Source organism: Emydura macquarii, unplaced genomic scaffold, assembly GCF_026122565.2.
Source record: "Emydura macquarii macquarii isolate MOO-44397 ecotype Brisbane River unplaced genomic scaffold, CSIRO-AGI_Emac_v2 contig_587, whole genome shotgun sequence".
Classification (NCBI taxonomy): Eukaryota; Metazoa; Chordata; order Testudines; family Chelidae; genus Emydura; species Emydura macquarii.
Genome location: NW_027130724.1, coordinates 13,058,454 through 13,078,009, shown reverse-complemented (window position 1 = coordinate 13,078,009; position 19,556 = coordinate 13,058,454). Strand labels below are relative to the sequence as shown.

Genomic DNA, 19,556 nt, shown 5'->3' with positions numbered 1-19,556 from the left:
AAAAACCAAACAAAGCTAAACAAATTAAAAGTATGAGGGAAGATGAAATTCACTGTTAAAACACCTATAGAAGTGGACATCAGAAGGAATAATTAAAACTACTCCGACATGCTGCAGGATTCTATATAAATCTGTCATGAAAATGGCATATCTGTTGATAGTTCAGTGCAAACCGATGTTCATTGTGCAGTGGTAGTCAAAAAAACAAACACAATTTTAGGATGTATAAATGGGATGGGATAGAAAATTATATAGAATGTTATAAATGAACAGTTTGCCCTCAGCTGGAATACTGTGTTCTAGTCATCCTATCTCCAGAAAGGGATACAAGAAAAAGAAAGCAGCTCAGATATAGGCAACAAAAGTTATTAGAGGCATAAAAAGTCTTCCATATAGGAGGAAACTGTAAAGATTTGAACTTTTTTTGTTTAGAGCAGAAGTGTTCAAACTATTCTGTGGGTCATGAGTGGTCTGTACCGAGCTCTCTGATCACAATACAGAATCTCCTTGCTTGGAGCTGTTAAATTGCATTAAAAGACAGCTAGAAATATACTAAATACTTTCTTGAATTTTGCTTTTCCATGTTTGCAATTGCTATAGCTGTCTCAGTGACCTTAATTACATACACAAGGTAACTCAGGCACTTCTATTTACCCTCTCTCATACTACAAGTACAAGAGGATATTCATTTAAATTGAAAGGCAACACATATAAAACCGATAAAAGGAATTATTTTAATACAATGTTTAATTATTAATTTTAATAATAAAAACTGTAAAAAATGGGTACCTAAAGTTGCGCTTCTAAACCAAACACTTGACTTTCAAAAGTGCTGAGTAGCCAGCAGTTCCATTGAAATTAATGGGGCAGTGGAAGGCTCATCTCTTTTGCGTATCTAGCCATTTATTTACCCACCTATGTTTGGACTAAGGAACCTAACTTTAGGCATCCAATTTTTAAAACTATTGCTCATTTTCCCCCCAAGCAGACCTTGATCAGTGGCAAATTAAATGCCAACATTATATAGTACAGTCTAATCACGCTGGGGTTGCTGTTCTGATACACACAAAACAGCTGTGTTCACATCCCATGCTATCAGGGCCATCACATATTAGGCTTTGGGATAAATGTCACACTGGCTAGTTACACATTAAAAGAAGGAAAATCAATGTCAGCATCCAGAGAATGCGTTGGTAGCAGATAGTGTTATTACACATTGAAAACTGTCCCTGGAGCTGTCTCCATATTGGAGATGGAAGGTGTAACCAGAAGAAAAAGAAAAGACAAATGTGAAACAAAATCCTCTACAATATTAATAACGGGAAATACTGTACAAAAATAATTGAAGATGCATGATATTGAAAGACTAACGCAGCAAAGGAAATGTTCAAGAAGAGCTCATCTTCACACGAGAATTATCCCTATTTAAGTGAGAGTGAGAGAATGTGTATGTGTAATGCACACACACATGCATGCACACACGCACGCGCACACACAATGTAAATACATAAGACACTTGTCAAGAGGCAGCTTTACTGTCACACACCTGATTTCTTAAAGCATTTCAAAAGTTGTGCAGCCCTGATTCATCATTCATTACAGTTTTAGGGTGGATCCCTCCCCTTATATTCCTCACTTTCTAAACTTTGTGGGCTCCTGGCTCCTTCGACCCACATACCAAAAAGTGGCCCATTGTGCAGGGGGAAAAATCATATTTAGTCATCAGTCTTCTGTAACTTCAGTGGTTTGAGAACTCAGACTTAAGGTGGCGAAGGCAGACAGTGGGCTGTGAGAAAAATAAAGTCTTTAGTGCCAAGGGTCAGAGTTTTCCACTAGATCTCCTAAGTGCAGGATGCAGCATCATTGATGCAGAAGTCTCTGCCTTCCTGTTAAAATGATGCTGAAAGCAGAATTCTACAAGAGTGGGTGAACCAAGGCAGAAAAAATATGATCTGACCTAAATGCTAACCAAACCCTTTGAGAGAGAGAGAGGGCAATTTGGTTAAAATTGACATTTTCATGTCTTTGCACTTCTTGGTTTCGTCTGAAGCCAGAAGCTGAAGCCCAGAGATTATAAAAATAGGCTGTGCTTCTGGCATTTCCAGCCTATGAGAAATTGTAGCATGGACAATGTTCTCAGGGCCCAAGCATAATGTTTTCGGGCCCAGCACAAACTAGTAACATGGGCTGCCTCCCACACTACACTACACACTACACTACACTACAATCCCTCATCCCATACATACAATCTCATGAGCGATGAACATTTTTTTCCTCGTGGTAATGGGGATTGCAGCCTGGGCCAGGCTCCGGTAAAGTGTACCCTTCCCCGCCCCGCCCCGCCCCGCCCCCCCTGCCATGTGGGGGCTCTGAATGTTCTAGGCACTGCACAAACACACAAGAAACAATCCCTGTTCTGAAGGACTCATAAGTTATAAAGTCCATTATGATTTATTATTATTAATTTAGAATGACATTCTTCACAGCATTTTTTTTAGCCTGGTTACTAAACGGGCTCTTTTTTATTTTTTATTTTTTTTGACAGAAGCTCAAACTTCTGAACAGAACATGACTACTACAAGCAAAGACTGAAACAATTACAGCGTCTCTCCTGAAGTGGAAAGAAACAAATCATTATAACAGGGAACAGGGGAGCTGTTCCTGTAACCACTGGAAAGGGAGCTACATGAAAAATTTTTGCTTAATGTTCATGATGCACGGAAGCCAAATCAGTTTTCCCAGTCTAAGCTTTTATGGACTTTGTGGTGTTGCATTAAACCTGTCTAACTTCAGCTTCAAAATGATCAACATGTTTTTCCTAATTTTTAAATCTCTTCAGCCTCCCTTGATTTAGTAATGATAATACATTTTTGGAAACCTGAAATTGAGACCTGTGTCTACAGTTGCAATCCTGAAGCTGGTGGAAGATGTCACTGGGAAAGAACTGCAGGGTCAGGCTGTATTTATTGACATATTTTCCCCTGCATTCCATGAGCAGACTGGTTTGTTACTGGAGAGTTTCCAACAATGTGGCTATTATTAAAACTAATGCTAAATAGGGTGTTAAATAATTATTGCAATTAAAGCATTTGTTTTGGGAATAACAAGAAAAAATTAAATGAGCTTTGAGTTCAGATGTGAGACAACAAATGTACAGAAGGTCAAATTTGGGAACTACCAATTGTGACAGAACTTGGATATTATCCAGAGGGGCACTCTAGAAATAGTTACGATAGATTTCATCACAGAAAACTGAACTAATGTAATGGCAGAATGGTAATATAAAGACTTACAGATTAAAATGATAGCGTTAAAGTTTTAATTTTTCAAGAGATCTTCAGAAAAAAAGTATTTTAAAAAGAAAGAAGAAAGAATAAATTTCAAATGCACAGCCACATGATGTTTACGTATGGTGGCTTCAGAAGTGCCAGTAGATAAAACCTAAGCACTAGACTAATATGAAGATAGATATTGCCCTGTATAGTTATCTAACATCGTAAACAGGAAAACTGTCTCACATATTATTCTCCTTTAAACCTGAATAAATTAGTCACAGGTTCTAAATGTGACAGTAGCAACCAAACATTTAAAATGGTATTAAAGTACTACAGTCTGAAAATGACTGTAGGCAGAAACACATTATGGACATAAGCACACAGAGTCAGCTCTCCAAAACATTAGCTATGAATCCCTAATAACTGGATCTATCCAAAGAAAATCAATTCATATTAATACACATTGTGCAAACCAGACTCAAATATTTGGCTTCTTTCTTTTGCATGATCATGTATGTAGACCTAAAAATGCTGCAGTACTATGGGAAAGAATAATGAACAAATTCTTTTACTAAAAGGGAAGTTTTATTGTACTCAATTAGCATGAAAACTTCCAAGTTCCTAAAGCACTTTATTTTAGCTAATTTTAGTTTTAAAACAACTTAAAAGAATTGTTTTTACTAAAGTAATTCTTTCTTCGTAGGACATTCATGAATTAACTTAGGAAACAAGTCTAAAAGGCACTTCAGATGGACCTAACAAAATTAACCAATTGGGTAACACAATGGCGGGTGAAATTCAGTGCAGACAAGGCCAAGGTAATGCACTTTGGGGAGAAAGAAAACATTATCATCCCTATTTTACAAATTGGGAGCTGAGGCACAGAGAAATTCAGGCTCTGATCCAGACCAGCACTTAAGCATGTTGAGTTGTTCCATTAAACTCAACAGGATTACTCACATACTGAGCTTTAAGCACATGCTTAAGCACTTTGCTGAAGCAGGTCTGACGACTTGCCCAAGGTCAGATAGGAAGTCTGTGGCAGAGCAGAGAACTGAACTTTACATTTTGTTTCAGTCTGGTGCATTTAACCACAAGACCATCCTTCTTCTATAAAGTTGCAGACAGCAGTCGAGTTTTAACTGAGCTGTTTTAAAAAAACAACAATATCGCTTTTGAAGAATTCTGCCAAAAAGTGAAAAAAATTTAAAATAAAAAAAGTGTAAAACAAAACATGTACTGGTCCATTTTGAGGACTATCAAAACCCTTAAAATATATTCTAGTTGCCAGATTTCTGAGAGCCATTTGTTCAACACGTGTGCATTCTCCTAGATGTTTTTTTGGACCAACAACTAAAAAAATTCACTAAAAGTGAGTTTGGGAATGTTCCATTCTATTGTTTACAATATTCTGTTAACCATTCTTCTAAATAGGTCTTGACACGATCAAGACTACCCCAACAGTGACCACTCTTCCACTGTCTATATGCCAGGGAGTGCCTGGCTTGGGACCACAGATCATAATGATTTCCTTACAGTCAAATTCAGGGGCGGCCAAAAGACAGTCCTGAGAGTGTTCTTATGCCCAGAGATAACAGGATTTTCTCAGATGAAGCCCATTTGTACTTCCTGCTCTCCCATTGCTTTTATGCCCAGTGGAGCCAAGCTTAAACAGTTCTAAATGAGCTAAGCTCCTCCCATTAAACAAGGAAATGTGGAGTAATCCAGCCTCTTCCAGTACAAGTGGAGATGCCTTCCTACCTGGCGTCTTTTTAACACAGCTCCCCATTACACATATTTGTGTCAGGATAGGCTATTCACAGCAAACAAATGGAAGAAAAACAGAGGGAAGAAACAAGGATGAAATAAACCAACAAAAACAAAACCAAACCCAGAATAACCAGCCTGCCAAATAGAACGTTTTGTGGCAGACAGACAGTTAGACAGGACTACATCCAGAAAAGCCTATTCTGCCGTTGGGCTGTAATGAGAGCAAGAGGTGAAGGCTGAATAAACTAAAACAGAATATAAAAGACAAAAGAAAAAATGAGACAGATGGAAGGATGTTCTTCATTTTGGCAATGAAATACCTCCAGCTTGCAGATTTAGGTTTCAAAACCCCTATAAAGCAAACAACGTTTCCCATGACACACAATGCACCAGTGCTATGACCGCCTGATGTATTTATGTGCCATGTGTGTCAGATTTGTGGATTTAGCATTATAAAATTCACTTACTCCTGAATATCCTTAAATACATTTTTGCTTTAGAGTTAGGCGTGGGTCTGAGTATTTGTAAAAGGGTTGTTTGTTTATCTCCTTGTTTGTTTCCATTAGTCTACTGGACATAGGAGAAAACATGTTACCAGACATAGTTATTAATCCCTACTCTTGGTAACCATTAGTGAAAAATACACACACTAATGTTGTGTGTATAATACTTCCAGAAATTTCAGATCTAAAAAAACAATATATGTATTTGATGTAGAAGTGTTCCATATGCTTTGGGCCTGCTTTAGTCCTGTGGTTAATAACAGTTCATAACTGTACTATATGCATTTTTTCATAACTCTTTCTACTTGTTGATTTCACTTATTTTTCTAATTTATTTGTGCCTCTCCAGGCAACATTGCAAATCAGATACAGATAGCAAGACAAATTCTTCCCAATTTGCACCCCATTGGCATAATTGAGTTGGGTGGTAAGTCAAGACAGAATTTGTCCTAGTGGGTTTAAAATTGGAAACAAATTTTGCAGTCTCCCCAGGCCCAAATCTGGATCTGGAGGATGGGGTAGATTGCACCCTCAGCAAGTTTGCGGACGACACTAAGCTGGGGGGAGTGGTAGATACCCTGCAAGGTAGGGATAGGATACAGAGTGACCTAAACAAACTGGAGGATTGGGCCAAAAGAAATCTGATGAGGTTCAACAAAGAAAAGTGCAGAGTCCTCCACTTAGGAAGAAAGAATCCCATGCACAGCTATAGACTGGGGACCGACGAGCTGGGCAGCAGCTCTGCAGAAAAGGACCTGGGGGTAACAGTGGATAAAAAGCTGGATATGAGTCAGCAGTGTGCCCTGGTTGTCAAGAAGGCCAATGGCATATTGGGCTGCATTAGGAGGGGCATTGCTAGCAGGTCACGGGAAGTGATTATTCCCCTCTATTCGGCATTGGTGAGGCCGCATTTAGAATATTGTGTCCAGTTTTGGGCCCCCCAATACAAAAAGGATGTGGACAAGTTGGAGAGAGTCCAGCGGAGGGCAACAAAAATGATTAGGGGGCTGGAGCACAGGACTTATGAGGAGAGGCTGAGGGAACTGGGCTTGTTTAGTCTGCAAAAGAGAAGAGTGAGGGGGATTTGATAGTGGCCTTTAACTACCTGAAAGGAGGTTCTAAGGATGGGGCTAGGCTGTTCTCGGTGGTGGCAGATGACAGAACAAGGAGCAACGGTCTCAAGTTGCAGGGAGGGAGGTCTTTGGACATTAGGAAAAAGTTTTTTACTAGGAGGGTGGTGAAGCACTGGAATGGGTTACCTAGGGAGGTGGTGGAATCTCCATCCTTAGAGGTTTTTAAGCTGCGGCTTGACAAAGCCCTGGTTGGGATGATATAGCAGAGGTTAGTCCTGCTTTGAGCAGGGGGTTGGACTAGATGACCTCCTGAGGTCCCTTCCAACTCTAATATTCTATGATTCTATGATTCTATGAAATCAGTTTTACACCCAACAATTAATTGTAGGCCCAAATGTTCATATTAATATGCCTAACTACAAGATTTGTCAGTTTAATCAGGTAGCTAAGATACTATTAACTGCTAGCATTTTTGCTTACAATTAATTGCACTTGCAGTTCTGCTTCCTAAGTGGAGGCTTGGTTTTTTGGGTTTTTTTAAAATAAAAATCAGGCTCAGTACCGATTAACTATCATAGTGAGGTATGAAAGACCCTAACAATCACAGCTCTTGGCTAAGCTGGTAATCATTGTGCTATACAGAGTTGAACCACAGAATGTATTAACCCAGAACTCTGAAGCAACGATCAACTCAACATAAGCAATTAGTCTCATCCTATGTCTGCTTCTCTTGCCTTCTCTCAGTGCAGCCTCATTAAGCCTAATATTTCCCTCATGCTCATCTTTATCACATTGTTCTGATCATAGTTTCATCATTCTTGGAGCCACTCAGAAAAGCATTGCACATCTAAAACCCAGAGTACAGTCATTACAACAGAGATTCAAGTGCTGCACATATATAATTGAAATGTATTAGCTCTGAATTAGATGATTATGCATAAAATCTGGTCTCTTTAGCACAAAGGGATGAGCTATGCTCAGACATGTAATCTGCACTACAGTTACACATAAGAGAAACCTTTAAAGCATATAATTTTCTAACATACATCCTGCTGCCTAAAGGGCATAGTAAGGCTACAAATCCTGGGGTAAATTAATTCCCACTAAATGAACAAGATTACTCACGTGTAACTGCGTACTAAATTTGTCCCCCTGGATTTTGCGTGTGTGTCTGTCTGTCTTTCCTCACTTTAATACCATCTTAGATGATGATAATTGATGGTAAAAGAACTTTTAAAGATTTAATCAACCTCCACTATTTTTGGTCTTTTGGTGAAATCCCCTCTCTCTGTACAAAGCAAGAGGAAGAAGGCTTCACAAAGGGAACTCACTGCAGGGGATAAAATCCATTATCTTCCTCTTTATACTGCAGGAAGGCTTCTCTGAAACCCCTTTTGGGGCAACAACTCTACCCATGGGCTAGAATACTGACCACAGCTTCCCTTACTCGACTGTTTCTGGCCACTAGAATCTATGCAGTTGCAGATCCAGAGCTCCCTCATACAGCCTGACCCTAGCTTGCCTTCAAGACTGGTCTAGTCAGCGCCAGCATGGAGACTCTTTCTCTAAGGAAACTAGGAGCTACAGAGGTCCCCTTGTACAATTGCTCTGCTTGTGCCACACTGCATGCAGACAATGACATTTGTGGGCAGGGGGCTGAAGTGGTGTGGAGGGTATTGTATGAGCCTCTGCTCTCATGTGAATTTCACCCTATGTTTATTATGGGCCTGATCCTGCAAGAAGTTGAGCAACTCTCGGAACAGCTGGGTGCTTCCAGCTCCCATAGACTTCAACTGAAGTTGAACAATTCCAGCTGCTTGCACGATCAAGCCCAGCTTACGTTTCACTTACCTTGGATAGCTTGGACATGATATTAGCCAGTCTCAATTTTTCCAGTTCTCACACACTAACACAGGGTTACAATGTTTGATTAAAAGTTATACTAGGGATTGTCTTTTAATTCAGAGAAATATTTTCTGCTGCTATTAGTTCATATAATTTTATTTAAAAAATAAAGTTTAAAACATGAATTTTAGATCTCAACTATCTGACAATGTCCTTTTAAATGAATCTCCCAGGTAAGTGAAAACTACTGAAAGCTCCTAGAAAAACAGTGACTACAGCTTTGCAAAAATTACCGAATTCATTAGCGTTGTATTTACTAACCTGATGTTTTTAAGTTAGACGACAGCTACTAACTGACACAAATTCTGTGGCTATTTATTGTTATATGCAATTACCACAATTGCAATGATCTAGGTCTGCTAAAATATGTCAACATTTGTATGCTTGGGAAAGCAGAGAAGCAAAGTTTTGGGGATCAAGAAATATAGTTAATTTAATTAATTTATTGGCAGTGCTGAGATAATGAATGACTGAAATGACAATAAACCTGGTCAGCACATACTGATCTTGATATAATTGCATTTACACAGCAAATGTTTTCTCACTGAGACAAGAACTATGCAGCAAACACAATCCCAATGGTTCTCCATCACACCTTGTCTTATAGGACATAACGGCCATTTTTAAATAACACATTCCTGTAATTATTATTATTTTTATTGCAGTAGTGCTCAAAAATCCCAACCAGGATTGGGCCCCCATAGCATTAGGTGCTAAACAAGCACATAATAAAACAGGAGGTAAAATCCTGGCCCCACTAAAGTCAATGGCAAAGTTTCTGTCAACTTCAATGGAGCTAGGATTTCACCCATTGAGCAGAGATTAGAAAATTGTCTGAAAATCAGCGCAGAAAAAGATATAATGCAGTCGGTTATACACAGTTTAGTATTATGGAAATCTTAATTGTATAAATTTGTCAATCTCATCTATTTTAGTTGACTGAAGTAATATTTTACTTTCTGTACAAAGTATAGTACTTGTATGGAAATCCCACATAACGAAATGGACTACTACTGGAGTCAAAATCCAGCGTTCAATCTGACTATTACTAGAGCCCAGAGTTTATGTGATTATACAGTAAAAATGATTTACGTTCTATCATGAACAATGCTCGACTACCAGCTGAGTCAGCACTTCCATCAGTGAGTTTCCAGGTTTTAAAGGGATTTGACTCACCACCAAAACTTGGCATTCAAATTTCTGTCTTGGAGTAAATTATTTTTTTTATCTGAAGTCCAGAAATATTGGCTTTCCCGTTTTTTAAATTCCAACAGCAGTTTTTAAATTCAGTTCAGAAGCTGTTTGTTTTAAATTTAAAAAACAAAACAAAACATGTAACTGATTTTAAAAGTAATATGCAGTGTTGTTGGAACCGTGGTGGCCACAGGTACCAGAAAGACAAGGAAACCTGTACAGGCAAACCCCAATAAGATTGCCTTAAGCCCAACTCCAGTGGTGCTGAGATGCCTAAGTCTGTTTTAGACACCATTGTGATTCACAAAACTGTTCAGCTGCACCTTAACACTATAGTTGGCTAAACTGACTAGGCACCTAAGTTTTCAGGGTAAAAGTTTCCTAAACACCTAGCTTTCTGCACGCTGCTGTCTCACTCTACATGATGGGATGCCTATCTCCTGCCTAAGCTCCAGCGTGAGCCATGAACCAGGGGAAGATAGGTAGAGGTGTGCCATCTCACCTGTGGGGCCTGATCCATTAGGTGGCTTCTGAGCACGCCTACCAGATCAGGTCCCATTCAAAATCCACCGCCCACCTTACAACTTTTAGCCTAGTGATTAGAGTAGTCACCTGGGATGTAGGAGACAAAGGCTTAATTCCCCCCTGGATCTCCTGCATCCCAGGAGGGTGCTCTAACTACTGAGTTATGGGATAATCTGATGTGGGGCTCCCTCCGCCTCTCCTGCTGAAGTTATTACGCTTTGGATAAATAACTGAAGAATCATTGAGAACCTGAGAGAGAATATGATTCTATAGCCTGGTGGTTAGGGCATCCATCTGGGAGGTAGGAGACCGAGGATCCAATCCCCCTGTTCCAATGACTCAAGTATTTATCCACAATGGAACAGCTTCAACACGGAGGGAGCCCCACATCAAAATATCCCATAGCCCAGCAGTTAGAACACTCTCTGGAGCGGTGCGAGACCCCTGTTCAAATTCTCTCCCCCCCCTCTGGTGGGGAGGGAGAATGAACCTGGTTCTTCCACATCTCAGATGACTTTTCTAACCATTGGATTAAAAGTGGGCACCACCTCCTCCGCCATTTTGTCATTCTCGCCAGAAACGACTTAGGCTGCTCAGCTCCCAGAGAGAGGTTCCCAGTTGTGGCTCACAAGCAGATATAGGGGCCTTCCTGCAGCCCTGACTTAGATGCCTACCTCTCTGAGTGAGGTGTGACTTAGCCAATGGAGATGCTGCCAGCATCTCCATGTCCTATCTTAGGCAGCTCCTCACCTAGCATGCTGACTTTTGAGGATCGCATTCTTAGGTGCCCATCTCTCCCCGTGCACTGTATAAAGAGCCTAGTGCCTAACTCAAGCTTTATGGCTCACTTCATCACACCAATGACTTTCTAGGCACCTCAAAGTTAGGCATCACAATGCTCAGGGTCTATGCCTAAGTCCACAATGCCACAAGGTCACAATGCCAAAGTCCCATTGTGGATCTGGGCATTAGTAACTAGCTTTATTTTATTAGTTATTAACAGAATTGTTGACCATACAAGTTATTTCCTTAACAAGGCAGTAAAGGAGAGAATGTTGGATATATATGAAAAGGGAAAACAGTGGAGTCCAGAAAATATAGGCTATAATGGCCTGATCTAAAGCCCACTGAGGTCAATGGAAAGACTACTGATTTTTAATGGGCTTTGGATTGGTCTCCAGTTAAAAGTAAATTACACACACTGATATTAAAAAAAACCCAAATCACTGATATAACTTGTAATCAGTTCATCCTGCTTGCTCCATCTACTCTCAAGTAATTCAGCAGTTGAACCTTATACTGGCAGTAATTCCATTTCTGTCACTATCTATAGTGGGTATATGCTTTTGCAAAACAGACTTAGACATTAAACTTTCAGGATAGGTTCTGTGTGTGTCTATTAGCGAGCATCCAGAATTATTTCCTAAACATGTTTATTTATGCACTTAAATGCATACTGTCTTGATAGAGGGCAATGGCTCTGAAATTACTGTAGATCCATTCTAGAGGTGAATTCCTGGTCCCACTGAAGTAAATAGCAAAACTCCCAATGACTTCAAAGGGGCTAGGACATCACCTTAAATTTGTACATCTTTTAAAACTCAGTATCGGTTTGGACAGACACGTCTGCAATTTAAGTCTGATTCCTGGAAATGCAGATTGGTCTGAAAAATGAATTGGTGTAACATGGCTCTAAACCAACAATTTCCTAAAACCTCTATAGAATTTAGTTGCCGGTTATCCGAACATTCGCCTCCTTTCTTCTTTTGGTACAGGTTACATTAATATGCAGTTTTGCAAAAAGATTAGGATGACAAATCTTGACCATCCTTCACTCCAATATGTACATGCTAAGATAGGATCAAGCAATGCAAATTTTCCCATCTGGTGCATGCATTTGTATAACATTTGTTTTAAACAGTTGTCAGCTATCACAACATCACAAGCATTTAAAGAATCTTTAAAAATACAGAAGCATCTTGCCACTCAACCCAATATTTGATATTCAGCAGCATGCAGCTGACCTTTGTGTTTCCCCTTTTTCTCCTTTCTTGTGCTGCCAGTTTGACAGCTTGCAGCTGCTGCCTTGGTTTTTTTAGTCGATTTTGGAGCTTGAGCATCTGCTACCACCTTTACATCTTCCTGCTCGGCCTCCTGAACTGCTTGAGAGATTCAGGGCACCCACCATAAAGAAAAACAGAGAGGAAAACAAGAGAGAGAGAATGAAATGAGAACTCTGTGAAGCCACAGAGAAGAATGCAAGTGCAGCAGAGTTTAAGGTTCGGCTGACATTTCAGTTTGTGCAGAGAGGAAATTAACCTAAACAAAGATTGCAGAGCTACAGTGGAATTTAAAATGGCAGATTTGTTAAGGTTAGGTTTTTCTACCTTGTTTTCATCTCCTCCCATTCTTCCCACTCCTACAATGTATTGATTGCTATTCATTAGGCCAAAAATACCACCATAAATGCTGTTATGCTGCTGAGTGTCTGTAAGCAGGACATTTCCCCATAGTAAAGCTCTGTCAGTACTGATCACTGATCAAGCCCCATAAGCCAGCTCAATAGTATAAGTTAATGATAGCTGTTTTTTTCCCCAGAGTTCTCAGTGCCCCAAGTATACAGCTAAATCCTCCAAAAGCATCATCTGGAGTTTAACTTCAAAAACTCAGTTCTTATGGTATAATTCACAGCACAAATGGCCCTTTACTTTATGGAGACTTTATATATCCATTTAAAGCAACAACAACAAAAAATGGTCTCATTTTATAAGCACTGCATACAAGTTCATTCTATAGAAATCTCAGTGGAACACAGCATTCATTGTGAATGCCAGCATAATCATGTGATAACAGCGACTTTCAAAGTAACAAAGATTTACTGTTTATTATGAAGTGTGGCCAGAGGACTGTATTTAAATTTGTTAAAACATATAAATAGTTATAAATACATATAAATAGTTTATTCTTCTGGCCAGATCAAGCCCTTACGTGAAATAAAGTGACTTTCTTTTTTTGTTAAAGTGGCTTTAGTAATATTTTTCAGGTTTTGCACAGGCATTTAAAGCAATTATCTTCATGAACTACATATAGTTCAGCCCCCAAATATACCAACACTGACCAGTACAATAAGAACTTCAGGAGCTAGATCTTCAGCTTGTGCAAACTGTCATCAACGAGGCTATGACAATTAACATCTGCGGAGGATCTGATCCTGGAGCGGCACAGAACCCCCACTGCAGGACATGGATCCCACAATATGCCTTTTTTTTTTTTTTTTTTTTTAAAGGTGCAGATTTGCCATTATTATGCACTCACCTGCACCAGAAACAAAAAAAAGTTTTCTTTCAGGGGGAAAAAAAAGTTACATATGGCATGGAAGCTAGAGGAAAAAATTGGCTTACTCACAAGATCATTTAAATTGGCAAGCTCCAGAAGTTCAGTAAATAGATAGGTCCAATGATACTTGTGGTAGCTCTATCAAAGAAGATATAAACAATCTCCAAATTCAGGAGTTATGGGACAAGTCCACTATGGACCAAACCCTGCATTCCTAATATATGAATAGTTCTATTGACTTCAGTTACAGTCCTCACATGAGTAAGCCAAGATGAGCACCCAACCTCTATAAAAATCATTTGCAAACTCAACATCTCGTCTCCCGCAGCACAGGCATCTCTAATAAATAGAGTTAAACTTACAACACACGGAGGGTTAACCATTTTCTTTCTTTTACTAGAGAGAGCTCTAATAATGCAGTTATATAAATCTGTAGAATTCCACATGATCAGATGGGCCAATGGGGCTGTGTCACCCCAACTCCTCATTCCACTTGCAGCCTTTAGCAAATGACTAGTACTAGTCACAAGCTCATTGGCTGCAATCCCTTTACAAGGCATTACCGAACACTGTGGACAATGCATGAGGCAGAACAGAGGCAGTGACTGCTCTCAGGAAGGATGGCAAGATTAATGTGAAAGGCAGCACATTAGGCTCTGTTTCCTCAATCATGAAAACCTCTGACTAACCAGGGCAGCAAAGAGCCCCTGCTGTGAATAATCTTTAAATGGTTGAATTTGCATGCCCAAGTAATTTTGTTCTATATTTGCAGCTGTCTCTCTCTCTTTCCTTTTTAAATTAGGGAGGGGGTTTTTTCTTCTTCTCGTTTTGTTTTTTTCAAGATGACGATCTAGTTTGTAATTAGAATTCAGTATTTTCCTAACTGATCAAATGACTTACAAGCCATTCTAATATTTCTTTAAATATGCCCATCCACTCAGGTCAAACACCATTTAAGGAGTCTAAAATGTGACAATCAGAATGGATTGCAACATTCTGGTATGACTAACTGAAACACTAAAAAACACCAGAACTTTTTAGGACCAACTACCTGCCATCATGTCAGCTATCCTTTGTTCTAACTAGTAAGACCCTGAAGTTAAATAACTATTGCTGTGGGTTGCAGCTGCATGAATTAGTTTTGAAAAGCTGGCACCTACATTTCAGTAATAGATGCTTGCATATTAACATGGAGGTGTGACCTCCTCAAGGAAGGATTTGAAAGACTTCCAATATTTTATGCTCAAGGCCAAGAAGACACTCAGTCTAGTTGCACCCTGAATACACATTGTCAGACTGGACCTGCTAAAGATAGGACAATTAGGTGCAAGTGGTTTAAACATTTAAAGGCACACCAGTGCCCAGTAGCTACAACTGGATAATTGAAACAATTACGTTTACTATCTCAATTGCAACTAACCAACATGCACAATGTAGTAAATATTAAATACCCACAAAGAACTTTTCTGGATCTGGAAAAAACCTGCAAAGATTATTTGAATAATGAATTCATCTGAAGAATTTGCAATCTGCTTGAAAAAACACTGCACAAGTGGAAAGAGAAGCTAAACAGCTGGATAAATTATTCATTGCAAATTATTCACTCCGCTTTACTAGGCAACCATTCAGTCCATTTATCAAAGTTCTCACAATTCTCATTTCATGACAAGTGAAACCAGAAGGAGTATTGAGCAAAGAAAATTAAGCAACAGTTTAATAAATGTATTTTACCAAATCAATGCAAATCCACTGGCATTTGCCTACTCATTTGATGTGCTCTCATGTATCTACATAAAAATGACTTGGCACCTCTCTTTGTAATTTCTTGGCTCTTGAGACTGTTACTGTTTATTTGGACAGTGATCCACTATAAATTTTATCTGGTCTATTTTAAACTATAACTTTTAAGTAGTCTAAAAGCATGGGATGTTCCTAGAGTTACAGCAACTCTCTAGTGAAGAAATGATGGGTAAAAATGTTCAATTTTATTGAGAAATCAGCGATTTTCACAAGTTTTGTAGAAGACCTGTAAAACAATGATTGAAGTGATGCCCAAAGGCCCCAGTTAGGATCAGGGTCCCTGTGTCTCTTCCCCAAAAGCCTACAGTCTAAGGTCCGTGCAACTGGTAGTGAGCCAGCAGATTGCTGTGCCTGCACGGAATACCACTCAACCCAATGGGGCTCCATGCGGGAAGAAACTACTACTGAACTTGCTGTAGGAGTCTCTCTTTAGTGATTCAAAATAGCATCGCTCCTCATAAACTGAGCATAACTCCTTGTAGAAATGTCCCAATATGTCAAGTCAGGAATCAAAACTATGTCTAATTAGTAGATAATGCCAGGTTTAACACCAGTGCAATCGGAGGTAATCCCATTTTTTAAACACAAATATTACTTGAAGTCCCAAGGTCTACATGGTGTTTTTCAGTCAAATAAGTCATCAAAGCTACGATGTAGGGACCCAGTTGTGTGTTGCAATCCATGGTGGCATATTTTAAGCAGATCACAATGTAGGAGTCTAGCAAGTTACAATTGCAGGAGCATGTGTTAGGGTGCGTCTACACTGCAGTTAAACCCCTGCAGCTGGCTCACGTCAGCTGACTCAGGCTCAGTGGGCCAGGCTGTGGAGCTGTAAAATTGCAGCGTAGACATTCAGGCTTGGGCTGGAACATGAGCTCTGGGACCCTCTCATCTAACCTTCCCTGAGAGGTTACAATCCAAAGGGGCAATCCTCAACCAAAGGAAGCCAAACAACCGTAGATTTCCAAAGAACCTGAAAAAACTGTCTGTGAACACAGGGGTGAGGGGACAACAAAATTATTGGTTGGCATTATTTAGGATTGGCACATCTTGTAGTTCCAGTATTTACTTGTTTAGCGGCTGATCATCCCTTAATTATGGATAGAGTCTTATTCCATGAGTATCCCCATTAACTTCAGTGGTTGCCACAGAAAAAAGTCTAAATAGTATTTGTGCATGTTCATCAATATTAATGGAACTATTATTGGAGTAAATTACTACTCAATGTAAGGATAACAGAATCATGCTCTTAAGCACATTTCTAGTTCCTAGATTTTTATGGCCAGAAGGGACCATTATGATTATCCAGTCTGATCTTCTGCACAACACAGCACATTGAATCTCACTCAGTAATTTCTGTAGCAAGTTGATAAGTTTTGGATGAGCTATAGCATATGTTTTAGAGAGATATCCAGCCTTGATTTAAAGACATCAAGTGTTGGAGAATCCACCACATCCCTTAGGTGAGTTGTCCTAATGGTTAATTACCACTTGCACTACATCATCCATTAAAAATGTGCATCTGATTTCTAGTCTGAATTTGTCTTCCAACCAATTCAGCTTCCAGCCACTGAATCTTGTTGTGCCTTTTTCTGCTATATTAAAGACCTATCTGCTATCAGACTGTGATCAAGTCCCCTCAGGCCATCTCTTTGATAAACTAAATAGACTGAGCTTCTTAAGTCTCTCGCTGTAAGGCATGTTTTCCTGATCTCAAATCCTATTTGTAGCTTTTTTCTGAACCCCTTCCAATTCAACATCCTTTTTGAAGTGTGGATACCAGAACTAGATACCATATTCTAGTAATGGTCTGACTAATGCAATATACACAGGTAATGTGACTTGCCAACTCATCCTTGATATTCCCCTGCTTATGTATCCAAGGATTGTGTTCACTCTCACCACTACACCATGGCATGGGGAGCTCATGTTCAGTTAGTTATGTGCCATTCCTTTTAAGGTCCTTTTGGGATCTCTGCATTCCAGGATATGGTCTCCCATCTTGTAATTTTGACCTATATTTTTTTTTCCAAGTGACCTTGCATTTGGCTGTATGAAAACATATGTTGTTCAAAAGAACCCACCTTACCAAACAATCCAGATCAGTCTGTAAAACTGATCTGTCTCCATCATTATTTGCTGCTCCACTAATTTGTGTTATCTGAAAATTTTACCAGCGATGGTTTTATATTTTATTTTCTTTTAGATCATTGATAAAGGTATTGAATAGCATTTAGCCAAGAACTGATCCCTGTAGGAGTCCACTAGGAACACTCCTAAAGAATTATGATTCCCTATTTACATTTACTTTTTGAGGTCTATCAGTTAAACAGTTTTTAATCTGTTGATGTTGTATACTACTAATGTTTTATATCATAATGGCATATAGGATTAAGTCAAATGACTTACAGAAGTTTAAGTATATTTTAACACAGTTACCCTTATCAAGTACATTTATAATCTCACAGAAAATATCAAGTTTGTTTGACAAGACCTATTTTCTGCAAAACCATGTTGACTGGCATTAGCTACCATCTTTTAAGTCTTTACTGATTGCATCCCATATCAACCTTTCATTTACTTTTCTCCGGATAAATGTATAGCTCACTGGATCTACAGTTATCCAGGACACCCTGATTAATATTTTTAAATACTGCCCCAACACTAACCTTTTTCCAGTCTTCTGGAACTTCTTCAGTGTTTCAAGGTTTGTTAAAAGTCAATGTTAATGGTTCAAAGTGCTTTTTGATCCGTTATTTTAATACTCATAGGTATAAGTTATGTGGGACCCACTGATTTAAAAATGTTTAACTTTAATAGGTGCTGGTTAACATCCTCCCTAGTTACTGATGGGATGGAATGCATTTCCTTACCATTAAGATATAAATATATCATACTGCATGTTAGGATTTTGTTTGTTCCTGATATATTTAAAAAATTTCCTCTGACTGTCCTTAAACCTGCTGGCCACAGATTTTTTCATTGCTACTGTTAGCTTCCCTTATTAATTGTTTGTATTTCCCAACTGTTAATTTGTACTCATGGCTATCAACGTCCTCATTTTTACATTTGTTATTGGACTTTTTAACTAGAAATGCTCATTTATGAAAACAAATCTGATATAATTGGTACTACTGAGACCTGGTGGGATGAGTCACAGTGTAAAATCTCAGGATAAACCTTATTTAGAAAAGAAAAAGGGGGCAGAAGGGGATCAGGGTTGGCACACTCTGGTTACATCTAGACTTGGAGGCAGGGGTATGACTCCCACCTTGTGCAGATGTACTCTCACTAGCTATCATTGAGCTAGCAAGCTACGAAATAGCAGCATGGCTGGAGTAGCACAAACAGCAACGGCATGAGCTAGTTATGCTGAGTACACACCTGCCTGACCACACAGGGTATGATGTTGGCCCGGCTAGCCCACACCGCTACTCACAGCTGTCCATGCTCCTGGGCTACACTCCTATTTCTAGTGCACTAGCGTGATGAGAGTTAGAGCAAATAAGGCTACGCAAGTTGGTGATCACAGCCCTAGCCCCCAGTGTAGACACACTCTGCGTCAAAGCTACCATTACTTTAGCATTATTGACAATTTAGAAAAAACAGACCTGGAATGCTTATGGATCGACATACTAACTAGTAAATCACAAGATGGGGTACTGGTGGGTTTCTCTTACAGATCATCAAGTCAGACAAGAGAACAGAATGAGCAACTCCTCAAACATCTAGCTACACTCTGGGTTTTTTTGTTTTTTAATGAATTAGCATGGGAGATTTCGGTCTTGGGGACGTATACTGGAGGTCTCATGCTGCTATTTGTAAGAAACCCTTGGAGTTTCTAAAAATTATTATAGATTATCTTCTAACACAAAATTCTCCCACATCTCATAGAGAAGAAGGCAGCACTCCAAGTATCAAGAGTATGATCTAATGCAGAGAACGTATTCCCTGCTTTCTCCCTAAAAGGAACAGACACCTTTCCTCAGACTGAGGTCAACAGAAAACAGGATCAAAACAGGATTAAAAACAAATATTTTTAAAATGAAGGATTAAAATGATGTCACCTTAAAATTTGACAGTTTGCCATTCAATGGAAAAGTCTCTCTCTCCTCATTCATGGTGCCAGAACAGAATGACATGTCAAATTTAACAATCCAGAGCTATGAGTTGTG

At 39.2% G+C, this 19,556-nt stretch overlaps 1 protein-coding gene across 6 annotated transcripts in view; it reads right to left on the bottom strand.

Annotated features, from left to right (window-relative positions):
• TUB (TUB bipartite transcription factor) overlaps nt 1–19,556 on the bottom strand; it is a 91,076-nt gene that overhangs the window by 20,977 nt on the left and 50,543 nt on the right. For 2 of the 6 annotated variants that reach the window (XM_067540733.1, XM_067540735.1), the window contains exon 4: nt 12,270–12,407. The exons of 2 other annotated variants lie outside the window; for them this stretch is intronic. In XM_067540733.1, the coding sequence (XP_067396834.1) occupies nt 12,270–12,407 (138 nt within the window). The remainder of the gene's footprint in view (nt 1–12,269; nt 12,408–19,556) is intronic. 2 more of the 6 variants (XM_067540734.1, XM_067540736.1) reach the window with 1 other exon arrangement.